The sequence below is a fragment of the Lepisosteus oculatus genome, chromosome 4 (genome assembly GCF_040954835.1).
Source record: "Lepisosteus oculatus isolate fLepOcu1 chromosome 4, fLepOcu1.hap2, whole genome shotgun sequence".
Taxonomy (NCBI): domain Eukaryota; kingdom Metazoa; phylum Chordata; class Actinopteri; order Semionotiformes; family Lepisosteidae; genus Lepisosteus; species Lepisosteus oculatus.
Genome location: NC_090699.1, coordinates 31,388,306 through 31,412,810, shown reverse-complemented (window position 1 = coordinate 31,412,810; position 24,505 = coordinate 31,388,306). Strand labels below are relative to the sequence as shown.

General features: G+C 37.1%; 1 protein-coding gene across 6 annotated transcripts; it reads left to right on the top strand.

Annotated features, from left to right (window-relative positions):
* Positions 1-55: 55 nt before the first annotated feature.
* Positions 56-24,261, top strand: washc2c (WASH complex subunit 2C). 6 transcript variants are annotated; one of them, XM_015346734.2, is made up of 33 exons: positions 56-175; positions 1,147-1,287; positions 2,306-2,470; positions 3,078-3,146; positions 3,556-3,729; positions 4,557-4,650; positions 5,141-5,202; positions 5,296-5,349; positions 5,508-5,597; positions 5,954-6,041; positions 6,528-6,602; positions 7,704-7,825; positions 8,126-8,195; positions 8,878-8,937; positions 9,724-9,903; positions 10,391-10,554; positions 10,864-10,974; positions 12,461-12,553; positions 12,897-13,010; positions 13,439-13,552; positions 14,341-14,501; positions 14,632-14,749; positions 15,255-15,437; positions 16,198-16,383; positions 16,787-16,915; positions 17,354-17,470; positions 18,794-18,892; positions 19,077-19,211; positions 19,742-19,804; positions 21,103-21,315; positions 21,802-22,419; positions 22,803-22,980; positions 23,574-24,261. In XM_015346734.2, the coding sequence occupies exons 2-33, from the start codon at positions 1,147-1,149 to the stop codon at positions 23,720-23,722; spliced, it is 4,389 nt and encodes a 1,462-aa protein (XP_015202220.2). In that variant the 5' UTR covers positions 56-175; the 3' UTR covers positions 23,723-24,261. The 6 variants fall into 6 exon arrangements, with proteins under 6 accessions (XP_015202220.2, XP_015202219.2, XP_015202223.2 ...); XM_015346733.2 differs by having other exon boundaries at positions 14,632-14,752; XM_015346737.2 differs by lacking the exon at positions 6,528-6,602 and having other exon boundaries at positions 14,632-14,752.
* The last annotated feature ends 244 nt before the right edge of the window (positions 24,262-24,505 follow it).

Sequence of the window (24,505 nt, the reverse complement as noted above, 5' to 3'; positions counted from 1 at the left end):
AAAAAAGGTTAGAATTTCTCACGTGGTCTCTTTATGGTTTGTCAGGTGACTCGAGTCAGCTGATGCAGAGACGTTCTGAACATGGCGGAACTGTCAGAGAGTCATTGAGAAAACAAGAGTGTTTATTTTCTTGTCAGATAAAGTACGAGGGACTTAAGAGAAATTCTAATTCAAGGTAAACAAAATCACGCTGATATCAAAAGCTTAGCGGGAAGCGTTTGGCTTGTCTATGTTAAAATTCCTATTTTCCGCGGCTAAGCGCCAGTTGTAAAATTACGTTTGTGTTGAAAGAATCTTTCATTTTGTTAGTCTTATTTAAATGACAAAAACGCCTGTTCTTAGATAACGTATGTGCTAGTTAAGCAAAGAGTGTTATCACAGTTTTCATTAGAAATGCTGTAGATCTCTAAACCAGCTTCATTCGTTGCAATGATCTTTCAATCGGTTAAGTATGATCCATGATGACCTAAAAATATAATATCTTTCTTGATGGCTACGTCTGTAACTTGCACTTTTAAGGATTAAGCAATCTAAAGGAGTATAGCCAACTGAACTTCATCATGATAGGTAGTTTCAGGCTGAAGATGTTCAATGATCGTCATTGCCGTTTTAATTTTAATTGTAATGATGATAATAATACATTTTGTAGTTATAGCAGATTAGGTTTTACAAGATGCTTATGATTCTAAGTTACGTTTAGTTTAAATAATGAATTGCATTACGAAAAGCACTATTGCAAGTTTTTTGCGTACTGTGTTCGGTGAAGAATTGATAGACGCACTTATTTTCCTTTAGTATTTTGAGCAAAGAATTCTTAAAGCGCCTGCGTATCCGTTAACAACCTCACGAATCTGGAAACAGCATTTTATAAGTGAATGCCAAAAATGTCCCTAGCTCTTTTATTCATGCATTATGCAAATCTTTAGAATAGCCGATGTATGTGAGAAATGAGGATGATCAAACTCAAATCCTTTAATGGTTTAAACTACTTTGCATAGTCATGTGATACCACTTAGTTTAATTTTTATTTCTTAACATCCAGCTTTAACACAGAGGAAAATTTAAAAACCTTACAGTCTGATTTCTAGATAGCATCGTTTGGGAGCTTGTTGTTAACCATGCAGTCTTTGCTGAATGATTCTGTAGATGAATGGGCCAACAGCGCCATTAGCCAATGGACCAACCGAACAAAATGGCACAGAGGGAGAACACATCTGGGAAAGGCCTTGGACTTTGGAGGAAATGCGCAAAACCAGTGCGAACTGGTCATTAGCTGCGGATTCTGGGGTAATTCAGTTTGGACCATGAGAAGTTCCTAAACCAGAATTATACCAGCCATTAGGTGAAATTATATATGCCTGTATATAGCAAGCAGCTATATCAGCCAACAACTCAACAACCCACTGTAGCTTAGCAGGTGTGAGCCTGGCCAGTACCTGGATGGAAGACCTCCTGGGAAAAACTAAGGTTGCTGCTGGGAGAGGTGTTAGTGGGGCCAGCAGGGGGCGCTCACCCTGTAGTTCATGTGGGTCCTAATGCCCCAGCATAGTGACGGGGACACTACACTATAAAAAAGTGCCTCGTCCATTGGGTGAGACTAAAACCGAGGTCCTGACTCTCTGTGGTCATTAAAAATCCCAGGACAATTCTCAAAAAGAGAAGGGGTGTAACTCCGGCATCCTGGCCAAAGTTCCCATTGGTCCTTACCAGTCATGGCCTCCTAATAATCCCCATCTCCATGAATTGGCTTCATCACTCTGCTCTCCTCCCCACTGATAGTTGATGTGTGGTGAGCGTTCTGGCGCACTATGGCTGCTGTCCCATCATCCAGGTGGGGCTGCACATTGGTGGTGGTGGAGGGGAGTCCCCATTACCTTAAAGCGCTTTGAGTGGAGTGTCCAGAAAAGCACTGTATAAGTGTAAGAAATTATTATTATTATATTAAGGCAAGACTGGACCAATTTAACATTCTTTTCCACTACTTTTCCTTATCATTATTCACAAACCTAGAAAAGCTTCTGGATTTCAAATGTTTTAAGTATCAGAGTTGGATATCCTTGACTATGATCCATTTGTATATGTCATATGTTTGCTAATGATAATAAATATAAATAAGAGCAGTGTATGTTTTATTGAATAACTTTATGGGCAAACATATTTTAATCCATCATGGGTATACAGTATGTCTATGTTTTTTGTGTTCGTAATGTAATAACAGACCTTTGTATCGGCTTACAACACATTGTTGGTTGTTACGGAGGTGCAGTGTAGAACGTGCTTATTTCCTTTTTCAATGTCTCTGCAGCTTCTTCTGTTCCTCCAAGACTTCTCTCAGCGAATGCTGTCCAAGACCCATGAAATTGAAAAGCAGCTTGATGGCCTCATTCGTGACACAAAAGCAACAGACTGCTGCCTGCACAGTGTCTTTAATGATTTCCTCATGCTCTCAAATACACAGTTCATAGAAAACGTATGTTTTCTCTTTATGTTTGCCTGTGCCAGGGATTTTTTAGCATTGTCCTTCACAATTTAGTGGCAAAAAGTATTAGTTATTAAAAACTGTAAATGCTATCCTATTTTTAACCAGTGAACTAATGTGATGTCTTGTATTCTACAGACTTTTCCATTAACATTATTGCAGCATTCCCACTGTGTTTATGTCAATTCAAATCCTGTCGTTTGGTGAAAGCAACGTGATTTTGTGAAAAGATGAGTGCTTACAAAGAGAAAGCTTAAGTTGTTGCATTCTTCATTACGAGTATTATTTTTATAAAGAAGTTATTAGATGACGGAAACCATTCTCATTAGTTTTTATTATTTGTCCTTAAGATTTGATTAATAAAAAGTTAAAAGCCATGTATAACACAAATAGGAAACTATTAGTCCCATTTGGTAAAATATTCACACTAAACTGGTCTTAACTGTCTAATACAGTAATTAACAATTTAAACATTGCATTTTCAAATGTTCTTATCACAATTTTAATGTCTGTGTATATACTTTGTGTACCTTTGCCTTAAACTATTTACCTCTGCTTTTTTCTGATTATGTTAATGTTTGTTTTTCTAATTTATCAGCGAGTTTATGACGAGGAGGTGGAGGAGCCAGTGTCTAAGTCAGAGCCCGTGGAAAAACAGCCTGAACAGGTACAACTTCCACACCTGCCCAGTTTTTATTGACATCTGCTTTTCTTTCCTCAAAATGGAAATGGTTCTACGTCATCACAGATCACTTCATTAGTCACTCTTCCTAACTAGGCTTCTTTGAAGAAATGGCTGAATGAGATCCACAGATCAGTCAGTTTCTAGCTGCCAGATAAACAAGTTACCGTAGGTTAAATGGTCTCTTCTCTAACTTCTCTTATTGTTTTAGCACACTTGTCAGCCTTAGGTATTCAATGGTTCTTTAGTGACATTGTGAGTATTTTTACACATCATTGAAGTATACTGACTTGAAAGTCCTTTAGGTTAGTGCCACAACCTTTTCCATATTAAATGACACTGCCAATGCTAAATCATTTTGAAATTATTTTTGTTGTTGCTATCATCTCTGTAGGACAAAAGTCGAGAGCAGAAGGAGGCTGAGTTGATTCCAAAGATTCAGGAAGCAGTGAATTATGGATTGAGAGTTTTGGAGTCAGCATTTGAACAACTAGACATTAAAGCAGGAAACTCGGACTCAGAGGATGAGGAAGCCGCAGACAGAGTGGAGCCCATACTGGAACCCAAGGTAAGGCTTTCAATACAGAGAACACTTTTATCATCCTTATCAGATGATATGCCTACATACTGTCTCATTCAAGAAATCCACATAGTTTAGGTTAAAACAACTATATGAAAAGAATGTAAAAATGGTTACAAAGGTTATACTTGTCTTGTCCCATGATTCCTGAGGACTGTAAAATTATAGTAGATTAGAACTTTTCCTTCATATGCTGTGCTATGAGTAGAAAGGATATTGTAAATCATGTCATAAGATGAATGCTTTTTAGTGTGCATGTCACAGGTGCATTGCTGGAGGAAACACCAGACCTGGCTAGTGTATCAATTTAGACGGCCTCATGAATTCACAGGGAGTAATTGGAAGATACTGTAAAAACATCAATAGGTATCACAGCTTAGGCTACAAGAAGATGCTGAACTAATAGAACATAGAACAGATTACTTTATACAGTATGTTTTTTGAGGAGAATGCTGATTGCTCCTAAGATGGATGTCTCTGAACCTTAGTGGAGTCAAGGTTGGGATGTCAAGTTACATTTGCTGCTGGAGGTGGATTGATCTGCTTTAAGGGATCTTCTATAATATTTTGGACAATATGCTGTAAATTAAAATTCAGGGGCTCTGTTTTGTGAATCTCAGCAAATATGGTCCTGTACATATTGTACTTTTCTGATAGTTTAATTGAAGACTTTTTGACAACAAAGCAATTATAATCTTTTTTTGACAATGTCTTAGTTAATACATCAAAAAATAGCTTTTCTGTTTAATTTCTGAATATTTAAACCCTAGTTTGTGTTTGACATGTGTTCTGTTTTCATTTTCATGTATTGTCAGGATCTGTATGTTGATAGACCATTACCTTACCTGATAGGCTCTCAACTGTTCATGGAGCAGGATGATGTGGGTCTTGGAGATCTTTCTAGCGAAGGTATTATCTTTTCTCCTGGATGAGTTCAAGTAAATCTTTATTTCTTTGTCTGCAAAATTCAGGCTTAAAATTTAAGATATACATCCAAATTATTTAGATTTGCTCCCAAATTGTGTAGGATTTTTTATGTTTGTCAGGGGTCTTTTAAATATTTTATTATCTGTCAGAATAGGTTGACTTTAGCACATAAACACAGTAAGTATATTAAATTGCTTACAGTCTGCTGTAAGTCAGCTAAACGTTCTGTATTAGGTACTTGTAACTGACTGTGTTTTTTATAGTTTGGGGTTAAGCTGATAAACATAACTTTCAACATTGTTCAGATTGGATAGTAAACTTTTTATTGCAGGAATAATGTAAAATGTGCCCTCATCAAACAATAGCATTTTCCTTTGAATTATTTGCTTTACAATGTACAACACATTGTGCCTTAAAGCAGCCACAGTACATTGACAGGATTGTCTATTGGATTGTCTCCTTTGTGTTTTAGAAATGTCAATTGATAGCGACCGTGATAGTGTCATTGACAGTGAAGAGGACAAGGGTGAGGAGGTGAGATAGCCTGCTGGACTTTGGACTTTTTAGATGCCTGTTGGAATGACGTAGTCGAAATCTAACCTTTGGCTGTTCTCTTAAAAATAACAGCAATCCGAGGATGAATTTGATCAGGATGATGAGTTACAAGGGAGGCTGAAAAAAGTAAGTCTACCGACTGGTGGATTTATTCTTAGAGTTACACTGACATTTTTTGGTAGACATCCGATTTTCATTTCAAAATAGCAGACAGCAATTAAACCACCCCCAACTTGTAAGAAGAGCAAATTTCAAGATGCGAAAATGTCATTCGTTTTCAATAGAAGCCAATGGTCAGTGATGATGAAGAGGATGAGGAAGATGATGACTCAGACATATTTGGTGAATCAGACAAAGAAGATGAGGATAAAAAGGTAACGCTTAAGTAGAAAGAAGTCAATTCATTAGTTAAATGCTGTCATTTCAATTGAAATGAGTCTGGTGCTGTTTCCTGCCTGTGCCAATTATTCCCTCCACAAGCTCTTGGAAATACCTTATGACCCAAGGAAAAGCTTTTGACACAAAAGAGTTGCCTGGAAGTTGTGGGAGCTCCAGTCTTGTTTGAATTGTTATTTTTTATATAATTTTGTGTTTTTTAGAGAAGGTCTTAGTACCATTTATTTCAGAATCCCAATGTGTGATGTAAATTCTGTGCACTTTGTACAGTATGTACATTTCATCATGTATTCCTAAACACAGTGACTTATCACCTGTGCCTGAATTGTTCCAGGGCTCCATGGGACAGTCCTCCTTTGCAGACGAACTGGCGGCTCGTATTAAAGGAGATGTGCCCAGCACGCAAGATGCAGATCAGTCTTGTGAGTTTATCCTGCGTTTGGGGGCTTTAAAGTGCTTTAAAATGCTAACGAAGTGAATTAAATTCAAAAAGTATAACCTGTTCAGCTCACTATCTTTGTTTGCATTTTTTTTCTTTTATACCATTTAGTATAATAAAGCACAGTGGAGGATCTGTTTTACTCAAAGATGGAAGAACTGTAAAGCGTACCTGCACAAAATGAAATATATTAAACATAAAAACCAAAAAGTAATGTAGGTCTATAGTTGTTGTTGGAGCAGGCCATTTAATCTCTCATTAGTATTAATTAATTAACCTTTTATTAAATGCTTTGCTGCTATTTTACTAGCAACAGAGAAATTGCAGGTTTTCAGTGTCATGCTAGTAAAATTGATGTTGAGCTTTGCTTTTTCTGAAGAAGCAATATGTCAGTATACTCTCATAAGTGACATGTGTTTGGTACATTCTATTCGTTTCATTAATGAATTTCATCCATTCTGTTTTTAAGCATTATCATCAGCTCCATCTGCATCAAAGAAGAAGGGAAAAGCAAAGAGAGAGTCCAAACCTGATAAAGCCGAGGGTAGGGTAAACTCACCCCTATCAGGAAAACATGATGATCGATCTTATTACTGATATTGCTAAATCATGAATTCTTATCTGGAAAACCAAAAGACACCCCCTGATATAGCACGACTTTGGAGGCAGTTCTTTATAATTGTCAGAGTAAAACATAAGCATACAAAACTAAAATAAAACCATGAATTTAACTGAATCTCCTAAGATTCTCAAATACGTTTTTTAAAAGGCTTTTTGCTCACAATATTATAACTTTTTTTTCTCAGAAATAAGATTTTATTTTTAGTGGTTGTAATGACATGTTATTCCAACCAATCCTAATCATCGTTTAATTAGTAAGGGAAATAATCAGACAGACATGAGTGGCTGTGGGCTCTGTCACACGTCCAATTAGGCTGATTATGTTGTTCTTTCACTTGATCACAAGTGAAAAGTAGGGATTTATCTGTCTCTTTCAGATGAGTTCATGAAAGGTAGTCAGTACTTCAGAATCAGATTATTTAGCATTAATGAGGCCCTTCATTTTCTTCTAGATGCTAGTAGCAACATCTGCTGAGGAGAAGTCGTATCTTCACTTTTTTGGTCTGCACACTTATTATGTACATTCTGTACATCATGTTCCTCCATTGTCTGGTTGAAGAGGTTAAAAGAATTCTGAAATTGTGTGTTTGCACCCCTACATGCTTGCTTGCCTTTTTGTTATCCCTTGATGCATTTTCCTTCGGTTAATGTGTTTTAGTATAATTCTTTATCTACAGTTTTGGAGGAAAGGGCTCTAGTCTGTATGTCAATGAATACAGTTAGTCTTACATCTTTATTAGTTATATGAACTTCTGCTAACCCCTACGATTACACTGAGAAACTAACTGCAAGAGGCTTGGCCAAAAGGAACCTACTGTATGTTGCAAGGGCTTTTTTTGTTTTGCAGGAAAAACAGCCCTTTAATCCTTATAAAATCAAAAGGGGTCTGCTCAGGTTATTACAAATGTAACCATAAGTGTCCTATTTAAAGTAAATGAGGATTTAATTAAGATTTAATTGAAGATTCAGATATTTTGTGTGATATAACTGTCTGAAAAGCGATGTTCATCTTCCCCGTACCTAGATGAGGAGGACAGTGATGAGCTGTTCAAACCCCCTAAAATGGAAGACGAGGATTTCTCTCCATTTGGTGGTAAAGGAGGATTGTTTAGTGGAGGCAAGGGGCTGTTCGATGATGACGATGAAGTGAGTGATTGTTTAATAGCAGCTAATCATTTTGTTTTCAAATAGAGTCATGTTTCCTGTAGTCACTACTGATTGTAAATTAAATTAAACTTAATTTGAGTAATTTTAGCTTGGTTAATTGCTACCTATTTGAAGATAACATAACGCTTGAAGAGGAACATCAGTATTGAAAGCGATTATATATTATTTCACTCTAAGTTTATTTTTGGAAAGTATTAAGTACTTTCATCTAAGTATTAAGACAATTGATTACATAGGCAATGTAAAATAAAATTTATAATGTTATTTTAAACCCTGCAGGGTGATCTGTTTGCTGATGCGCCAAAACACGAGGCTGAAGATAAAACAAAAGAATTACCTGTCAGTAAAGGTTGGTACTGTGTGTCTGATGGGGGTTTCACATCTTACCAGTGGATTCCAATAGAACAGACTTTTGGGAGGCACTAATCTAACAGAATACAATGCAGTTTTTGTTTTATTTTCAGCTCTGGTTATTCTACACTATAAAGTTACTTTTGTGTACTTTGTGTCACTTTGTACGTGAACACTCAGGGTTGAAACTGTAATTGCAGCCCTGTAATTTATGAACCGTTTTGTACCAGCAGTGAAACAACTCTCCTCTAAAAACATAAGTGAGAGATCAGTAAAGCACTGACAAGTAAGGGATATCAGTGTGATAAGATGGACACAAGAATAGGGGAAAGAACAGGAAGCAAACCTGCATAGTTCTAAGTAAGGCAAAAGCGGAATTAGTTTTAGTTCTTCTAATATTTTAATAAGGCTTCATAAGGGTAATCTAGAGAAACTGTTACTTGGGCTGTACGTGATGAAAAATAATTACTTGATTAGTTAATTAAGTAATGTACATTTCCATAATTTCTGGCAAAACGTTTTAATCTGATTATTTCTGGTTTATGTTTATTAGAAAGATTGCTTCCATTCTTAATATATACTGTGTATATTTGTCTCAGATCTCATCTGGGTCACATCACCGTGATAAATAGTTTAATGGCATTGACACAATTAAAACAACTTTTGTTTTTTGGCTTTAGATCCTACAGTGTCTAAAAGCAACAAAAAAATCCCATCTGGTGCTGTCTCCATTTATCCAGGTGAGGTGTAAATGAGATTACTTAAATCTTTAACATAACACAACATAACACAACATAACATCACTTTATCAGCCCTATACAATTTCTTGCATTAGGAATGAAAAGAAAATCTTTTCGCATACCCCAGCTTGCTCTCCATGAGACACACAAACACACAGATAGGGAGAGAGCCTGGGGTCAGAGCGCAGGGTCAGCCATTGTACGGCACCCCTGGATTCCCCTGCCAGCTGCGGGATATTTGAACCGGTAACCTTCCAGCCACAGGCACAGATCCTTAGCCACAGAGCCACCGCTCCGCCCTCAAGAGGCAACAAGACACAAGTACAAGTACAAGTAACAAGACACAAGAGCACTACAATATTTTGTGTATAAAGAAATACAATTTTACCATAATTCCAGGAGCCTTCATTTTGTGTGTGGCACTCGGTAATATGGAAACTGGTTTTGGTTCACTGGATGGACTTTGTTGAGAGTTCAACGGGAGATGGCATGATTCAGCAAGACCATCGCATGCAGTATTTTTGTAGCAGATTCTAGCTAGCCAAGGACAGTCTTGGCAGATATAACTTGTGCACTGCTTTCTGTGCTGTGGGGTTGTTTTTAAGTGGGGGCTGGAGGTTTTGTTCATTCAGAGTCTCTTCTGTGTCAAAAGTGCAGGTTCTACAAGTCTTAAGTGGTTTTAGAATGAAACGAGAAATTAAAAGTCACGTACTGTGAACGATTGATAAAACGGTGTGTTCAGTTTTTTATTTTGTGAAGGACGTGAAGTTGTTTTTTATTCCTCAGGAAACACCCTCTTCAGTCCCACAAAAGACTCTGGATCCATTGAAGGAAAAGAAAATGGGGTTCCCGTGGAAAACAAAGCGAAGTTGGCACCAAAGCAGAAATCTCTGGGAGGGCTTTTTGATGATGACGAGGAAGAGGATGACATCTTCAGTGGAAGTAGTGTCAAAAAATCAGATCCTGGTAAATGCCCAATACGTGCTGCAAACAAATGCACAGTTATATACAAGTTAATTTTACTATTTCAACAAAAACTACTTATATACAAAATAGTAAAGTAACATTAAATAGAATTTTATTTTTTTCCTGTTCATCCCTGTGATTTTAAGTTATAAACATGGATTGTTTTATGACTGAAATAAAAAAGGTGAGTAATAATTATGCACTTAATGTACATACTTTTCTTTAAGATTTATTGTCTGCCCTTCTAAGGAAATAAATTAACACTGATTGTCATTTCTTCATTTCTTCGTAGTGTACAGATTAACCTTTCACATACTGTATGGCCTGTGTATTGTATACAGATGACTAAATAATGCTAGATGCTGATGATCTGTAAAGAATATACACTGGCACTTCTTCAATAACATTTGAAGATATGATATTAAAAATGTGTTTTACTGTGTTTTCATACTTTTATTTACATACTACTTTTATTATCTTCTTGTAGGTTTGAAAAAGCCAAAGCAGAAGAAAACAGTGGATCTCTTTGGGGAAGATGAAGAAGATGATGGGGATAGTTCAGATGTTTTCATTAAGAACTCAGGTGCAGCAGCTCCCCATCAGAAAGATAAGGATGATGAGGAGGAGGTGGTCTCAGTACCTGAGAAAAAGGTACATTCTGTCCTTTGCCCATGTTCTTTGCACATCCATTTTTTTTGTTTGATCTTTTTTCAGGACTATTTTGAGGTTAGGAAATCTTATCAGTTACACTGTTACATGCAATAGAAGAAATATGTAGTTTGCTCTATTATTACTACATCAGTAAAATGTATTTCTCATATTTCTATATTCAGCCTATTCCAGAAGCAGCTTATTTTTTTAAAGTCTTTCAATGGTCTTTCTAAAGACAACGTGTTATGAAGACGAAGATAAAGACAGAGAGAGAAGGGTGGGATGTTTAGTTGTTTTACTCTTTTACAGATGCCTGCAGGAGCCGTTTCAATGTTTGGGCCAGGAACCAAAACTCTCCTGGTTGAAAGTCAGAGGAAACGACAGCCCTCCACCAGTGAAGATTCTGAGAAGTCTGAAGAGGTGATATGAATGTTACTCTGCTGCCTGTGGTGGTTCCCGAGTTTCTTTTGTTCTTTGGACCATTTGAACTTTTGTGTTATATCAGAAGAAAAGGTCTGAAATTCATTGACAAAACAAAGCATTTGCTTTGCGTCTTTAAGGTCAAGAAACAGCTTAGGATGATGGCACATGCTTGAGGTTTCTCTGGTTTGTTTGTAATGAGGAAAACCCAAGGTATGATTACAGTAGTACTTTGGTTTGAAAGGGGGGAAATGAAAAATACATTTCTTGCCAACAGAAATACATAAAGTATAAAGAAATACTTACCGTACCTCACCTTTGAGATTCAGCATTTCACCAGAGAGGGCATCAGGAGCAACTCATAATGCTACATAATAATAATAATAATTGCTTACACTTATATAGCGCTTTTCTGGACACGCCACTCAAAGCGCTTTACAGGTAATGGGGACTCCCCTCCACCACCACCACCAATGTGCTGATTCCACCTGGATGATGCGACAGCAGCCATAGTGCGCCAGAACGCTCACCACACATCAGCTATCAGTGGGGAGGAGAGCAGAGTAATGAAGCCAGTTCATAGATGGAGATTGTTAGGAGGATGATTGGTAAGGGCCAATGGGAAATTAAGCCTGGACGCCTATTCGAGAAACGCCCTGGGATTTTTAATGACCACAGAGAGTCAGAACCTCGGTTTTATGTCTCATCCGAAGGACGGCGCTTGTTTACAGTATAGTGTCCCCGTCACTATACTGGGGCATTAGGACCCACATGGACCGCAGGGTGAGCGCCCCCTGCTGGCCCCACTAACACCTCTTCCAGCAGCAACCTTAGTTTTTCCCAGTAGGTCTCCTATCCAGGTACTGACCAGGCTCACACCTGCTTAGCTTCAGTGTGTTGCCAGTTGTGAGTTGCAGGGTGATATGGCTGCTGGTTATGCTAATGAGAATAAGCAATTATTAATTATTATCTTATAATTATTAATTATATAATTATTCTCAATTAGCATATGTATATGCTAATTGAGAATAAGGCTTTCAAATGCAAGATCATATTAAAGGGGAACTGCAATGCTATTTTTACATTTCGGTGTTAGAAAGAATCAGCATTGATGAGTTTTTTCAAACCAAAATGAAAGTAAAATGTACACAGTAAGGTGTAAACCAAAATTTACAGGTATGTGCATAGCAATATTCTGTGATTGCAGTGACTAGTGAGCAGGAGGGGCCACATCACGTCACAATTTTTGTGACCTCTTGCTATCGCCCATGGTGAGACCCGGGGTTTACGACAACACACAGTACTTTCACAAAGTTCAGGATTTTGTGCTTAATTCGGAATTTGTAAACTTTTTCTATAACGTCAATTAATTTATTTTGTTTACCAAGATTTAATGACCGGTCTGAGAAATTGGGACAGCAGTTCCCCTTTAAAGTGATACTTCATGCATTAAAATTTTGACTCAACAATAATGTCTGGTTTACAGAATATACCTTCACAAGGCATTTTCAAGACAGCAGCCAAACCTACTGAGAAATCCCAATCCAAAAGTCTCTTCTCAGATGAAGAAGAGTCACAGGTATGCCATTTTAAAGTAGCTTTCCTAAGAGGAAATAAGCGTATTGTTTCTGTTTTCTTTTAGGTTTATTTTGATTTTGAAGCACCGTTTCAAATTGTCAGTGGACAATTTTAGTGGCATGAAGTTTAGCATGAATTTTGTACAGCATGACATCTTTGGAAATATGTTTTTTATTATCTATATCTTACATATTATTTATTACTCCGCTTTGAGAGATGTTTGTTTGTTGGCTAGAACACAAACTTAACAGTTACAACGTTTATTGGTGTTACTGTTTTTCCATGACCATATCACGAAAATGAAACCAGATCCACTAACAAATTATTTTATTTAAACATCACAGGATATATTTCCATCCAGTAAAAACACTAATAAAAATAAGTCAAAACCTGCACCTGTAACCAAGAGCCAAGCCAGCAAATCACCACTTTCCATTTTTGATGATGATGAGGAAGAGGTAAATCATTTAATCTGTCATTTAACTTCCTCTGATTGTTGCAGTTGTATATTAAGGAGCCTGTTGCCTACCTACAGTACTGGTTTACTTAGTGCTTCATGGTTAAATAAAAGCTTGTTCTGTATATCCTGTAGTAGCATGCATGGTGATACTTCTGACCTTTGTTATGTGCTTTGTTATGAGATTCATTAGAAAAAAGGATCGGGAGAATCTGAATTAACTTGGGCTTTAACTTGTTCAACTAGTCCCTGCCTTTCTACCATTGTAGTTTGCTTAAACTCTCAATTTGAACATTAAAAGCATACTGTAGCAAAATAAGGAGTGATAGTTTTCAATGCTAGAAATTTACCTTTTGACACAAAAATTAAAGGGTTTTGATTTAGCAAAAACAAAGTTAAAAAGTGCAACTTTTTGCTGTACTTTATCAGGATCTGTTTGCTTCTGCACCTCCAAAGTCAACCGTGAAAATATCTCAGGAAAGAAAAGCATCCTTACAAGAAGCGAACAAACCCCATACTACTTCACTCTTCAGCGATGATGAGGTATTGTGTGGACTAGAAATGTTTCATTTATTTTAGTTCTTTACTTTGTTTATATTTGTAGTAAATTCTGAAGTACATTTTACTGTCAAAGATTGCTTCATTGCTCTTTAGCCTGGCCTTGTAAAACATGTCATAAATAACACCTTTTTTTCCATCTAAATAGCTTGATAAGTTACGCACCCAACAGATTTAGAGTGTGGCTGCATTCCACAGCATACAATCTAAAGCATCACAATGCTTTAATTAGCACCATTTTAATCTTGTGGTCTCTTCTGATTTCAATTTCCAATGTTAATTGTAACCTTATCTTGCATGCAGCCCACAATCTGCTCATTTCAAAGGGAATTGTTTTAAATAGGCTTTTTGTTTGAGCACAGGTTGAACTCTCTAACTGCGGGTTCAAGCCTGGGTCATGTCACTGATGACTGTATCCTATGCCAGGGGTAGGATGATTAATCAGGACCGTCTTGGCTCTCAGTGACACAGTAGCAGCCCAGGCGTTTCCTGGCTAGTTGTCTCTCTCCTCTAATTGGTAATAAACCCCAAATTTTATTTTGTTTTAAAGAGGTCTCAAGAGGATGTAAAAGGTAATGTGTTTCATACTTGTATGGTGTTTATGGTTTTATATAAAATGGATAGAGGTAATGTGTTTCATACTCGTAAATGTTTATGGTTTTATATAAAATGGATAGAGGTAACTAAGCTTTGTATTTGATTGTGTTACTGTTGCTGACTGAAGAGGTTGCATTTGTTTGACATAGTTACTACAGTATGTTACTCCATTTCAGGATCAGTGGGTAACTTCAAAAATGACGCCAAGTACAGACAAGAGTGAGACAAAAACCAGAACTGCAACAGGTAAAGAGACCACCCCTTCCAGCCAGAAGAAGGCCAGCCTGTTTGATGATAATGAAGATGATGATCTGTTCCCTGCCACAAAGGGACCCAGGTAAAAACAGATCAGGAAAGCTTCAATAGTTTTAATAACTGGAGATGCAGCTGAAGGTTTAGCCTATAGGTTTTTTCTAGCTACTTCTCTTTATGGTTTTCATGCTGCATACGTTTGCTTTATTTCCTAGTCAGAAGAAGCCCCAGAGAGTCTCTCTTCTGTTTGAGGATGACAATGAGGATGATGGGGACAAGGGGTCACTGTTTAGTGCCAAACCAGCTACGGGTATCACTGCCCCTGATGCTAAGGTGGTAGGCAGATATTGCAACCTTATTAATGTGCATGTCTTCCTGTTAAATAAAGAGTCTTTTGTATTTGTGTTGCTGTTCTTTCTGTGAGCACGATATGTAAGATATGAATTTTGATGCATGTATCATAATAAAGCTTTGAGACCTGTCAATTTTCTACAACTTGTCTATAAACTTGTATTTAATGGATAATAACATATTTAAATTTATTTGTTCCAGGGTATATTTACAGCATAAATTAAAGGACAGATTTACAGTCTGTACATTCTAAAATAACTATTCAAAAGGAGTTAAAATTAACTCATACTTTGTTCCCAAGTTTATGACAAAAGTGTACAGTACACAACATGAGGATTTTTTGTGGTTTTAAGGTTTGTAAGATTAAAATTAAGCTTTTACTCCTTTTTCTGGTAATGTATGAATGTTTCAAAATGGAGCAAAACAGAATATGAATGGAAAACTGTGATTCTCACTCAGAGCTTTATCTCACTGGTCTGTGCTGTAGAAGTCGCCTGCAGACCCTCCAGCTCCCTCTCTGTTTGACAAAGATAAGACGGAAGACTTGTTTGAAACACCAGCCGAAGCAAAACCTTCTGTGGAAAGCACAGGCCTCAAAAAGCCTCCTGTCGGAGCAGTTAGCTTATTTGGAGGAATCGATGTGTTTGGACAACAGAAACCAGGCGTTAAGGTAAATATCCCAGTTTATTTAGAAAGTTGTGTCAATTTGAAATGATATTTCTTCCACAGAATTTTAAGATAAACATTATCGCAAGTGAAGATGCATTGACCTTCCATTCTGAAATATTTACCAGCAACTTGGATAAAAAAACAAAAGGAAACACGTGATTTGTTCACTTGGAGAGATGTTTATTGACCCATCCATCCATTTCCAATAACTTCTTCCTATACAAGGTCTTGGGAAGTTGGATCGTAACTGGCAGAGAGTGGGTGCAGGAAACACTAATGCCCAGACAAACATTCGGGGTTTAGTAGACATCAGGTCTTTGGACTGTGGGAAGAAACTGGAGTAGCTAGAGAAAACCCACGTGACTAAGGGTAGAACAGACTCCCCACAAAAAGCCTGAAACCTATGAGCTATGAGTCAAGGGGTCTTTCGTGTCCATTATTTAAAATAGATTCATCTGTTATATTTTGTCTTTAATATATGCCTGATTAGATAACTAAAGTGCGGTCCCATAAGTCATAGTGGTAAGTACTGCCTTTAAACCTTATTTAACAAAAGGATGAGTAAAACAAGTATTTTTTCATCATTGTTCATGAAAGTTTGGTGATATGAATAAAAAATTATGTACTGCAAAGTAAATTTTGGATTTTTAACATTGGAAGGTTAATTATATTTTCTTTTAATGTAGGTCATATTATCAGTTATTGTATAACATGTTAATATGATTGAATGTAATCTGTTAATGACATTTTCTTGGAAATAGAGTCCTTTGGAAGACCCTGAGGATGATGAGTTCCTGTATAAAGATGCCCCTCCACCAATGGAAGAGGAACCGAAAGGGAAAAAGAAAAATGTGCTGAGCCTGTTTGATGATGATGATGAAGATGATGAAGGGCAAAATTCCACATTAATATCTGACAAGCCAACAATGCAAAATGTGTCTCAGAAGGTATGTGAAGAGAAAGAGAAACATGTTAACATTGATTGAAGTTATTAAGTTTGTCTTAATTTAATGACTAGCTTAATGTTTTGTGTGACCCAAGAGTATACTGTGGAAATTAAAGAATCATTTTATAAGGACAATTTTAATTACTTTAGACTTGTTTCCTAAATAAACTTAATAATCGGCTTTTAATAGGTGCTTCATGTTATGAACAAACCATTTGGTGCTGCTTTGTGAAAGTTTAGCAAAGATTCAGTCCCTGTGTAAGATTAACTTGTGCATGAATATTGCATGTTTTTGAAGAGTGATGTACCCTGTATAGAGATGTTGTCTTAATATAGACTGTCAGCTTTGCTTAGCCTGTCATTTGAAAAAAATGGGTAAGGATTCTGATAAGCATGGATTTTAGTCCACTGGGCAGAGGCCTCGAACAAAGAGCACAGGAGTGTTCCAAGACGAAGAGCTGCTCTTCAGCCAGAAGCAACAGAAGGACAACGACCCTGATGTTGACCTCTTTGCCACAACAGGAAAGGCAGTGGTGAGATTCCAGACTGCTTAGCCTGCTTAAGATCTAGTAAAGCAACAAAAAATAAATCTGTCTTGGCCACTGCTGTATCAGTGTTGCATACAGATGGCCTATCATGTATGAAGAATTTTATTAAACTTACCTTGTTCTAGGAAGATACATTTCTCTTCTCTGCGCATATAGACCTCCATATAGAACTGGATCAGTTTCCTCATTTATCTCACCACCTGTTTAAGTGTGAAGACATGTAGTTATTCTGAGAATCAGTGGCCAGCTGAGTCATAGTTTTAAAGTTGTTTGAAGCATTAAACAGTAATAATTGGAGCCTTTTTGTTAAAATAACTACAGGAGATATTTCCATGAATATTTCCATATTTCCATGAACCTGTGTATTGTATGGGTATCATTTATATATGACTAACTTTCCAAGACTTCTTTGTTGGTATCTAGATAAAGGAAAAGCCTGCTGCAAAACCTGTGGAAACTATCTCCCATTCTGCCCCAAAAGCACACTTTGGTGACACCTTGGGTGATGAGGAGGATGATTTGTTTAGTAAAGCAGTCAAGGTAAGTGCAGATTATGTTTTTAAAACAAGATTCATTAATAATATTCTCTGTTTTATGTGCAGTATGGCTCATGCCTTTTACCTACTTTATTTCAGTGTCAGCTGTGAAGTTTGTAAGACCATGTAGGCAACAATTTGACAATAAAGAAAAGTCATTGAAATCAGAAACAGTTTTTTTTCAGAAGATTAATTTTGAAGTTGTAAGCTAATAAGAAAAACAGTGTCAGTGTGTCTCTGTACTCTGGGGGTCTTGTACTCAGTTCTGTGTTCTGATTTTTGCATGCATCTGAGTATTCAATTAAAGAATTAACCTGTTTCTTTTTCACTAATATATGGGATTTTTCATAAAGGTCGTTTGCAGCCAATTGCTCAAAACAGTCACTTAATTTAAGGTGCAGTTAGCTAGAAAACACTTCAGAGCCTGGTATAAATGGTTACAATTATTATTTATTACCATAGTTTTGTTAATAATAATTAATTAGTCCACCTCTGAAACTGAGAGAAACAAATAATAGAAGAGGCAGGGCCCTCCAGAAATTGAGCCCGCTGCTCTAGTCCAAAGCCTTTTACTGTACTGTATGTACAGTATTTATTTGTCATCTTTTTAAAGTAAGTATGGTTATTGACATCAGTAAGACTGTTCTACTCTGATGCTGCGAAGCGGAATCAGCACTTTGTCTTAATTTGTCAAGATAAGTGTAGTTTGCCACTTCACTAACCAATAAGGACACCAGTCACCAGGGGTTGCTAAGTGGCACTCGGTCCATGTATGACTAGGATTCCCCAAACTCCAGTGTCTACTAGCAAGAGCACTGCTAAGGTTGTGGTTATGGCTGAGACTGCTGGGCCAGGGCTCTTCAATGTCTCGGTAGCTAGAAGCTTGCAGTGACAGCAGTAAGAAAGTAAGTAAGGATGCACCACTGTTCTTGTCAACGCTAGACCTTCTGTCAGGTGCTGTGGAGCTGGAGATACCAGCATATCAATGGCTTGACAGGTGGACAGGTAGCAGGAGCTCCTGTGTACTTCCTCATTCCTGCTGCGCTGTGCAGGAGTCCATGGTGTGAGTCGAGACAATTATGGGCGATTCAGAATGAAAAATGCAAAAAGCTCTGAATATAGATTGAATGGAATAGGCTTGCATACCATCTGCTTTTGTGGTTACCAATCAGTTTTAGAAAAAGCTTCATTAAGTGTTCTGTTACTGTTTTTTCCTCATCTAGTTTTTCATTAATGCTTTTGAGACCAACTCCAATGCTGCACCTGAGGTCAGCATGGTCACAAAATGACTAAAATTGCTTTCAGTGAAAATGATTTTTCCTCACAGAGCCCAAAGCCCACCTCTGTGAAGCCAGTAGCACCTGCTTTATTTGGTGATGATGATGAGGAAGATCTTTTTAGCTCTGTGAAGCCCAAACCTCCACAGGTACATTTCATAGTTTGTTAAATCAATCCTGATAATTCTTATGATATAATGACATATAATTAACATATTATAACATATAATTATAGTATTTTAAATAATCAAAATATAACAAAAAAGGTTACCCTACAAATATGTTAAAATAAACTTTATTTGTGTGTTAACTTATATTTAACTTACATTGTAGAAACTGCCAGAGAAGAAGATAGCCAGATCCTCTAGAGACGATGATCTTTCAGGTGCAAAAAGTGAGAAAATCAGTAAAACTGCTTCCACACAACCCCCAAAACAAGGAAGCCCGCCCAAGGCAGTGGAAATTGAGGTGAGTCTGTTGTAAGCCAGGCATTTTAGAATATGCATATATTGCATATTTACAGTTTTGTCAGAAAACTTTAAAATCTCAGCATTTTTTAAAATCCTGCTGTGATGTGTAGAAATTCAAAAAGCTTTAATGAACATTACAATGGTCACGTTTTTTGGTAAGGTACAATTTTTGGTATTTTTCAAGATATCCTTGACATCTGTATAATTAGCTGAATCCAGATCACCATGTTTTTTTACATGTTATGAGGGGTGACGTTTTGCTTACCACCATGAGAATTATTTCTCATAAGCTCTGGAAGCTTTGATGGACTCACAGTGGTGTAAAAGGTGATAAATATGGGTTTTAAAGAATATTGTCATCAATTTATATGTGTATCCTTGCTTATGGGTATTCTCTTAGTACAGTAAGAAAACAAACACTTTTACAAGTATGTTGTTTTGAGAATGAAATACTAAAGAAGCATACACAATTGCTATGTTGTTGTAAGCTGTATGATCAATGTAACTTACTCTTATTTGATTGCACAGAAACCTCCAGGCTCATCTCCTGTTAAAAGTAAAGAGCCTTCCTCACGGATTGGAAAACTTCAAGTAAATTTTATTGCAATTTTCTTTTTCACTTCACTTCAGTGGCCTGTCTCAGTGGGTTTTTGTCTTCACAAACTATGAAGCTTCCTCTTTTAAGCAAACGAAATCTCTTTCATTTTCACTAACCTTTTGATTTCTGTGTTCTGTATGTGACATACACATACAGGCAAAATTGCCTGAAGCTACCTTTCTGAGACTATGCACAATCTTTTGGTCAAAATAAGAACTAGGTCATATTTTCAGGAAGTTGTTTGGACATACTAAATTTTGCTAAAATAATCAGTTTCCAGGTTTGTTTATTAATGTTCATGGTTTTAATAAAGCTAGTTTTGAACCTAGTTCTTCTTATGACATTTTCAATCATTTAAAAAATCTTGCCTCCTTTTTTTCTTGCACTATATGAAATTCAGCTATCGTTTTCCTGATACAGGATTTTCTTTGAGGCATGAGTATTAAGACAATGTGAGATTACAGCATAATTGCTTATACTATGCATGGACTGACAGTCCCATCTGAACCCTAAACCAGTTTTAATCTTGTTCAGCAGTGTGGTATTATGGTTAGGCAGGGTTACAATTTTAACATTATTCAAGTTTCTGTCTTACATTGTGGTTAACAAATTGAAATGCTTCTAAGTTTCAACTGATACAGAGTCTCAGATGTGCATGTCAGACGTGTGTTAGGATATACTGCTTTTGGCAAATGGTTACCTGAGCTGGAAAATATATGCAGTGCTTATATACACAGACCAGTATGATCAGTTCCATCATATATATACTGTATGATGGTTTTAATATGAAAATGTGATATTTGCCATAGTGGATTCTGAATTCTTAGTTTACAAAAAGACGCACCACCTAATTTGGTTATTGAACATTATACTGTACCTCATACCAACATCTTATTGAAACATTGTGCTTAAAGCTTAGTGTAAATAAATCTGTGACATATTTCACTTTATTTTTATTCCTGTGTATTTTGGTCTTTTGTGTTGTATTTTCCCTATCCACTACAACACTTTATCAGAACAAATATTAGCAAATGCATTTGATTTCAAACTTGTCCCCAGCAGCATAAAGATAATATTTGTAGTCATGTGTATTTTGAGTCTTGACACTGCAGTTATAGTATAAAAAATAAAGACATTGCTGAATTCTTTTATATAGCACCTTGCACAACAAGGTTGCTCCAAGGCCCTGACTGGTACGATGTGTGATTTAGATTCTGGGCTTCGAAACGCCTCGACTCGCGGTATGTATGGGGATTGCTTCATCACTGATTGGGTTTGATGTCCTGTGTAGGCTAACTTGGCCATCAATCCGGCTAGCCTCCTGCCTGGCGCCTCACCGCGGATCCCTGGTGCCGGGAGTGTGATCCCAGGCCCGGCACCTTCTCAGCCTTCTGCACCAGACGGGCCGCCAAGCTCCGCCACCTCACAGCCTCAGCCTGCAGGGGAGGGGGGGGTCAGCTTTGAAGCTCCAGCACAGGCCAGCACGCTGCAGAGCGCCAGCAAGGTCCGTCAAAGACAGCTTGCACAAAGCCTGACGTGAAATGGAAGATGGGTTCTTTTAGGATTCTTTTTAAAGTAGAGTGAAGTGGACGATGCCTTCTGTACTCTTCTCTTACATGCGCTCTCCAGAGACATGATCTTTTCAGAAACAAATATGAAGTCACTGAAAGACATCCTTTAGTTTTCAGACCACCCAATTTTCAATTTCTTTGAGGGATTATGATTATTGATAGGATTTTTCTTGAATTTGTATGAATTGTTGATTCATTTTACCTGGTTTATTATTTTCATCAAAGGAATACAGTAACGTAACTTTGTTTTCATGAGACATGCTTGTGTGTAGGAAGTATACCTATCCAAAATGACAAAATGCTGCATCATCATTCCTTTGTTCTGGCTGTCCACTTTTCTTTAAAGAGAAAAGGCGAAAGCGAACAAACCTATTCTGTTGATTTCAACTGAATGATTTGGGTTTTTTTTTTCACGCAAGGGTCGAGCCAGAGGAGCTGGCAATCGCAGACCACAGACGAGAGCTGCCAGGCACTTAGCAGCACAGCTGTCTGACGAGGTGAAGGACGAGGAGTACAGAATTGAAAGTGCCACAGGTGCTTGGTCCGGCTCCACTATGCACACAGAATCCCCTCAAACCCCAGACATGATGTCGAGCTCCCAAAGTAAGCAGCCATCTCCAGAAGTGCCAGTATCATCCAAGCTGCCTGCAGGAGAGAAGGAGCCGGCCAGGTCAGAGGGGAGCAAGCCCGTGTTGCCCACAGTAGATGAGGACCTCTTTGGGTCAGATGACCTGTTTGCTCCCTCATTGACCAAAGAGAAACCCTCTCCTAACCCAAAATCCAAGATCCCTGAGGGCATGACAAGAACACAGGGGCACCTTCAAAAGAAGGAAGTGGTTCCTTCTATATTTGATGACCAAGAAGATGATCTGTTTCAATCTGCTGAACAGAAAACCTCGAAGAAAACTAAATCAGTCCCATTTCTAGAGGAGGATGACATTTTTAACATTGGGAAGAGCAGTGCTGTATCAGTGAAGAAAGAAACCAATTCCTCTGCACAGAAAGAGCCTAAACTGCCAAAGCAAGACATCTTTCAGGTAGATTTTCTGATTTGCTTTTATATTCTTTTTTGGGAATTTCTGAAATGAAGGACCTAATATTAAGGAAATGATTGTGATATTGAGCCACAGTTTACAGAGCTGCAAAAATTAAAACCAATTACAAGTTCAAGTATAACAGGGAATTTCTTGCATTCTATATATAACACAAAATCCCTACTTGTCATGACACAATATTTTCAATCCTTGCTGTTGTCTCTCCTTATATTTTTTTTGTTCTGATTTATTCTTCCAAAATATGCAATAAATTAAAATTCAGAAGTGTGAAGCTATTACTCCTGGGTCAAGTTCTTCAGGGTTTGCTGGTTGGTGAGTATAATGTAATGGTAAATCTCGTTATTCTTATATTCTTGTACACCTAGGATGATATCTTTGAAGCAGAGGCAGATAAAGTTTCCAAAAAAACTAAAGAGAAGGCCCTAGATGTCAACTTGTTTGACGATAATGTTGATATATTTGCTGACTTAATGGCAACAAAACCGAAAGGAAAGGTGTCAAAGAAGAAAGTGGAGACTAAATCGATATTCGATGATGATATGGGTGAGTAACTGATTGTTGTACACAATGTTTTTTGTTTTGTGTGTTTCTGTGGTCAAATCAGAAAATATATATGGCTAAAGGGTAGTTAGGGCCACTCTTGTCCTCTTGAGCAAGGTACTTCACTTGATTTGGTAAAAGGGGTAGTTGTATAAATAGGTTTAAATGTAACTCAATGGGATAAATATGTCTGCAAAGTTAACTGGTACCTCTGACCTCTGTATACAGAAGACCATGAGATGATCAGAGACAGGGTAGAGTACTGTTCTGTGGCATGCAGTATTAAGAAAATAAATGCTGTTTTATACAGGCCTGTATTCACAAAGTGTTTGGAGTCTTATTTATCTTATTTATGCTTATAGCAGCCAGTCTAGGTAGATGAGCTTAGTGGTGTCCTCGCATTTGTAAGCTTTTTTAGTGTTCTCGTTTACTTGACTGGATGCCTTTATTTATCTCCATATGGCGTTTGTCACAATTTTTTGCTGGAAACCCTCCTTGTTTAATTTTTACAAATTCTTTCTTTCCTCTGTTGTAAGTGAAAAATGTTAGTCTTGTCAGGAAAAACCTATAATAACACTTTTTCTACTGTTTTTAAGATGACATCTTTTCGCCTGGTACTGCAAAAACCACAGTGAAGTCTAAGTCCAAAACCAAGAAAAGTCGACCTGTTCCCGAGACAAACACGGCAGAAGAAACAAGCCACAGCATTTTTGATGACCCCCTTAATGCTTTGGGTGGCAAATAAATTATTTTAAGATGTCTGGTGTGAATGTCTGAATATAAACCTGTATAATTTGAAAGTTCCAGAAGGATAGAGTTTGTTAACACTGTTAATAGTTTAATATTAAATGCATAGGACCACTGTAAAAAAAAAAAGAAAAATGTATGTTAGAATTATTATCCAATGATGTTCTTGAGGACAGAACTGTTTTTTTTTGGGGGGAATTAACACTTAGTTCTTAACTCATTGTATGTCTTTCAGTACTTACAAATTATACATTATACATACAGTATTTCTCCAGACACATTTTTATACAAGAATAAGTGACTAAATAAACATGGTAAAGAATCCTTTATGTATTCATCGTATACCACACTATTTGACATCTGTTTTCTCTTGATGATGTTTAGTAACAGAATTGCAACTGTGTTTAAAGTTGACATTTTTCAGCACTGGAAAATGTTTTGCTGAGACGTATATGAACTGCCCAATATGTTAAACATCTTGGTTGCATGTCTTCATTGTAATTTTCATTTCTAAGAACTAAATGGCATTTGTTTAAATTTTGTTTGTGCTGTGGGGTTCATGTATACTGAATGTCTTACCCAAAATTTGAGCTCCTCTTACTGTCTATTTATATACTAAAGGTTCAAATCTCCAACCTCCTCACCAACAGAACTGTGCAGTGTTATCATACCCCCTTGAAAAGAGTGGGGAGAAAATCAGTAGTCAGTCCTACAAGACTTACCTGAAGTCTGTGCATATTTACATTGGGATGAAGGCAGTTAGGCAAAGATCTTTGTTTAA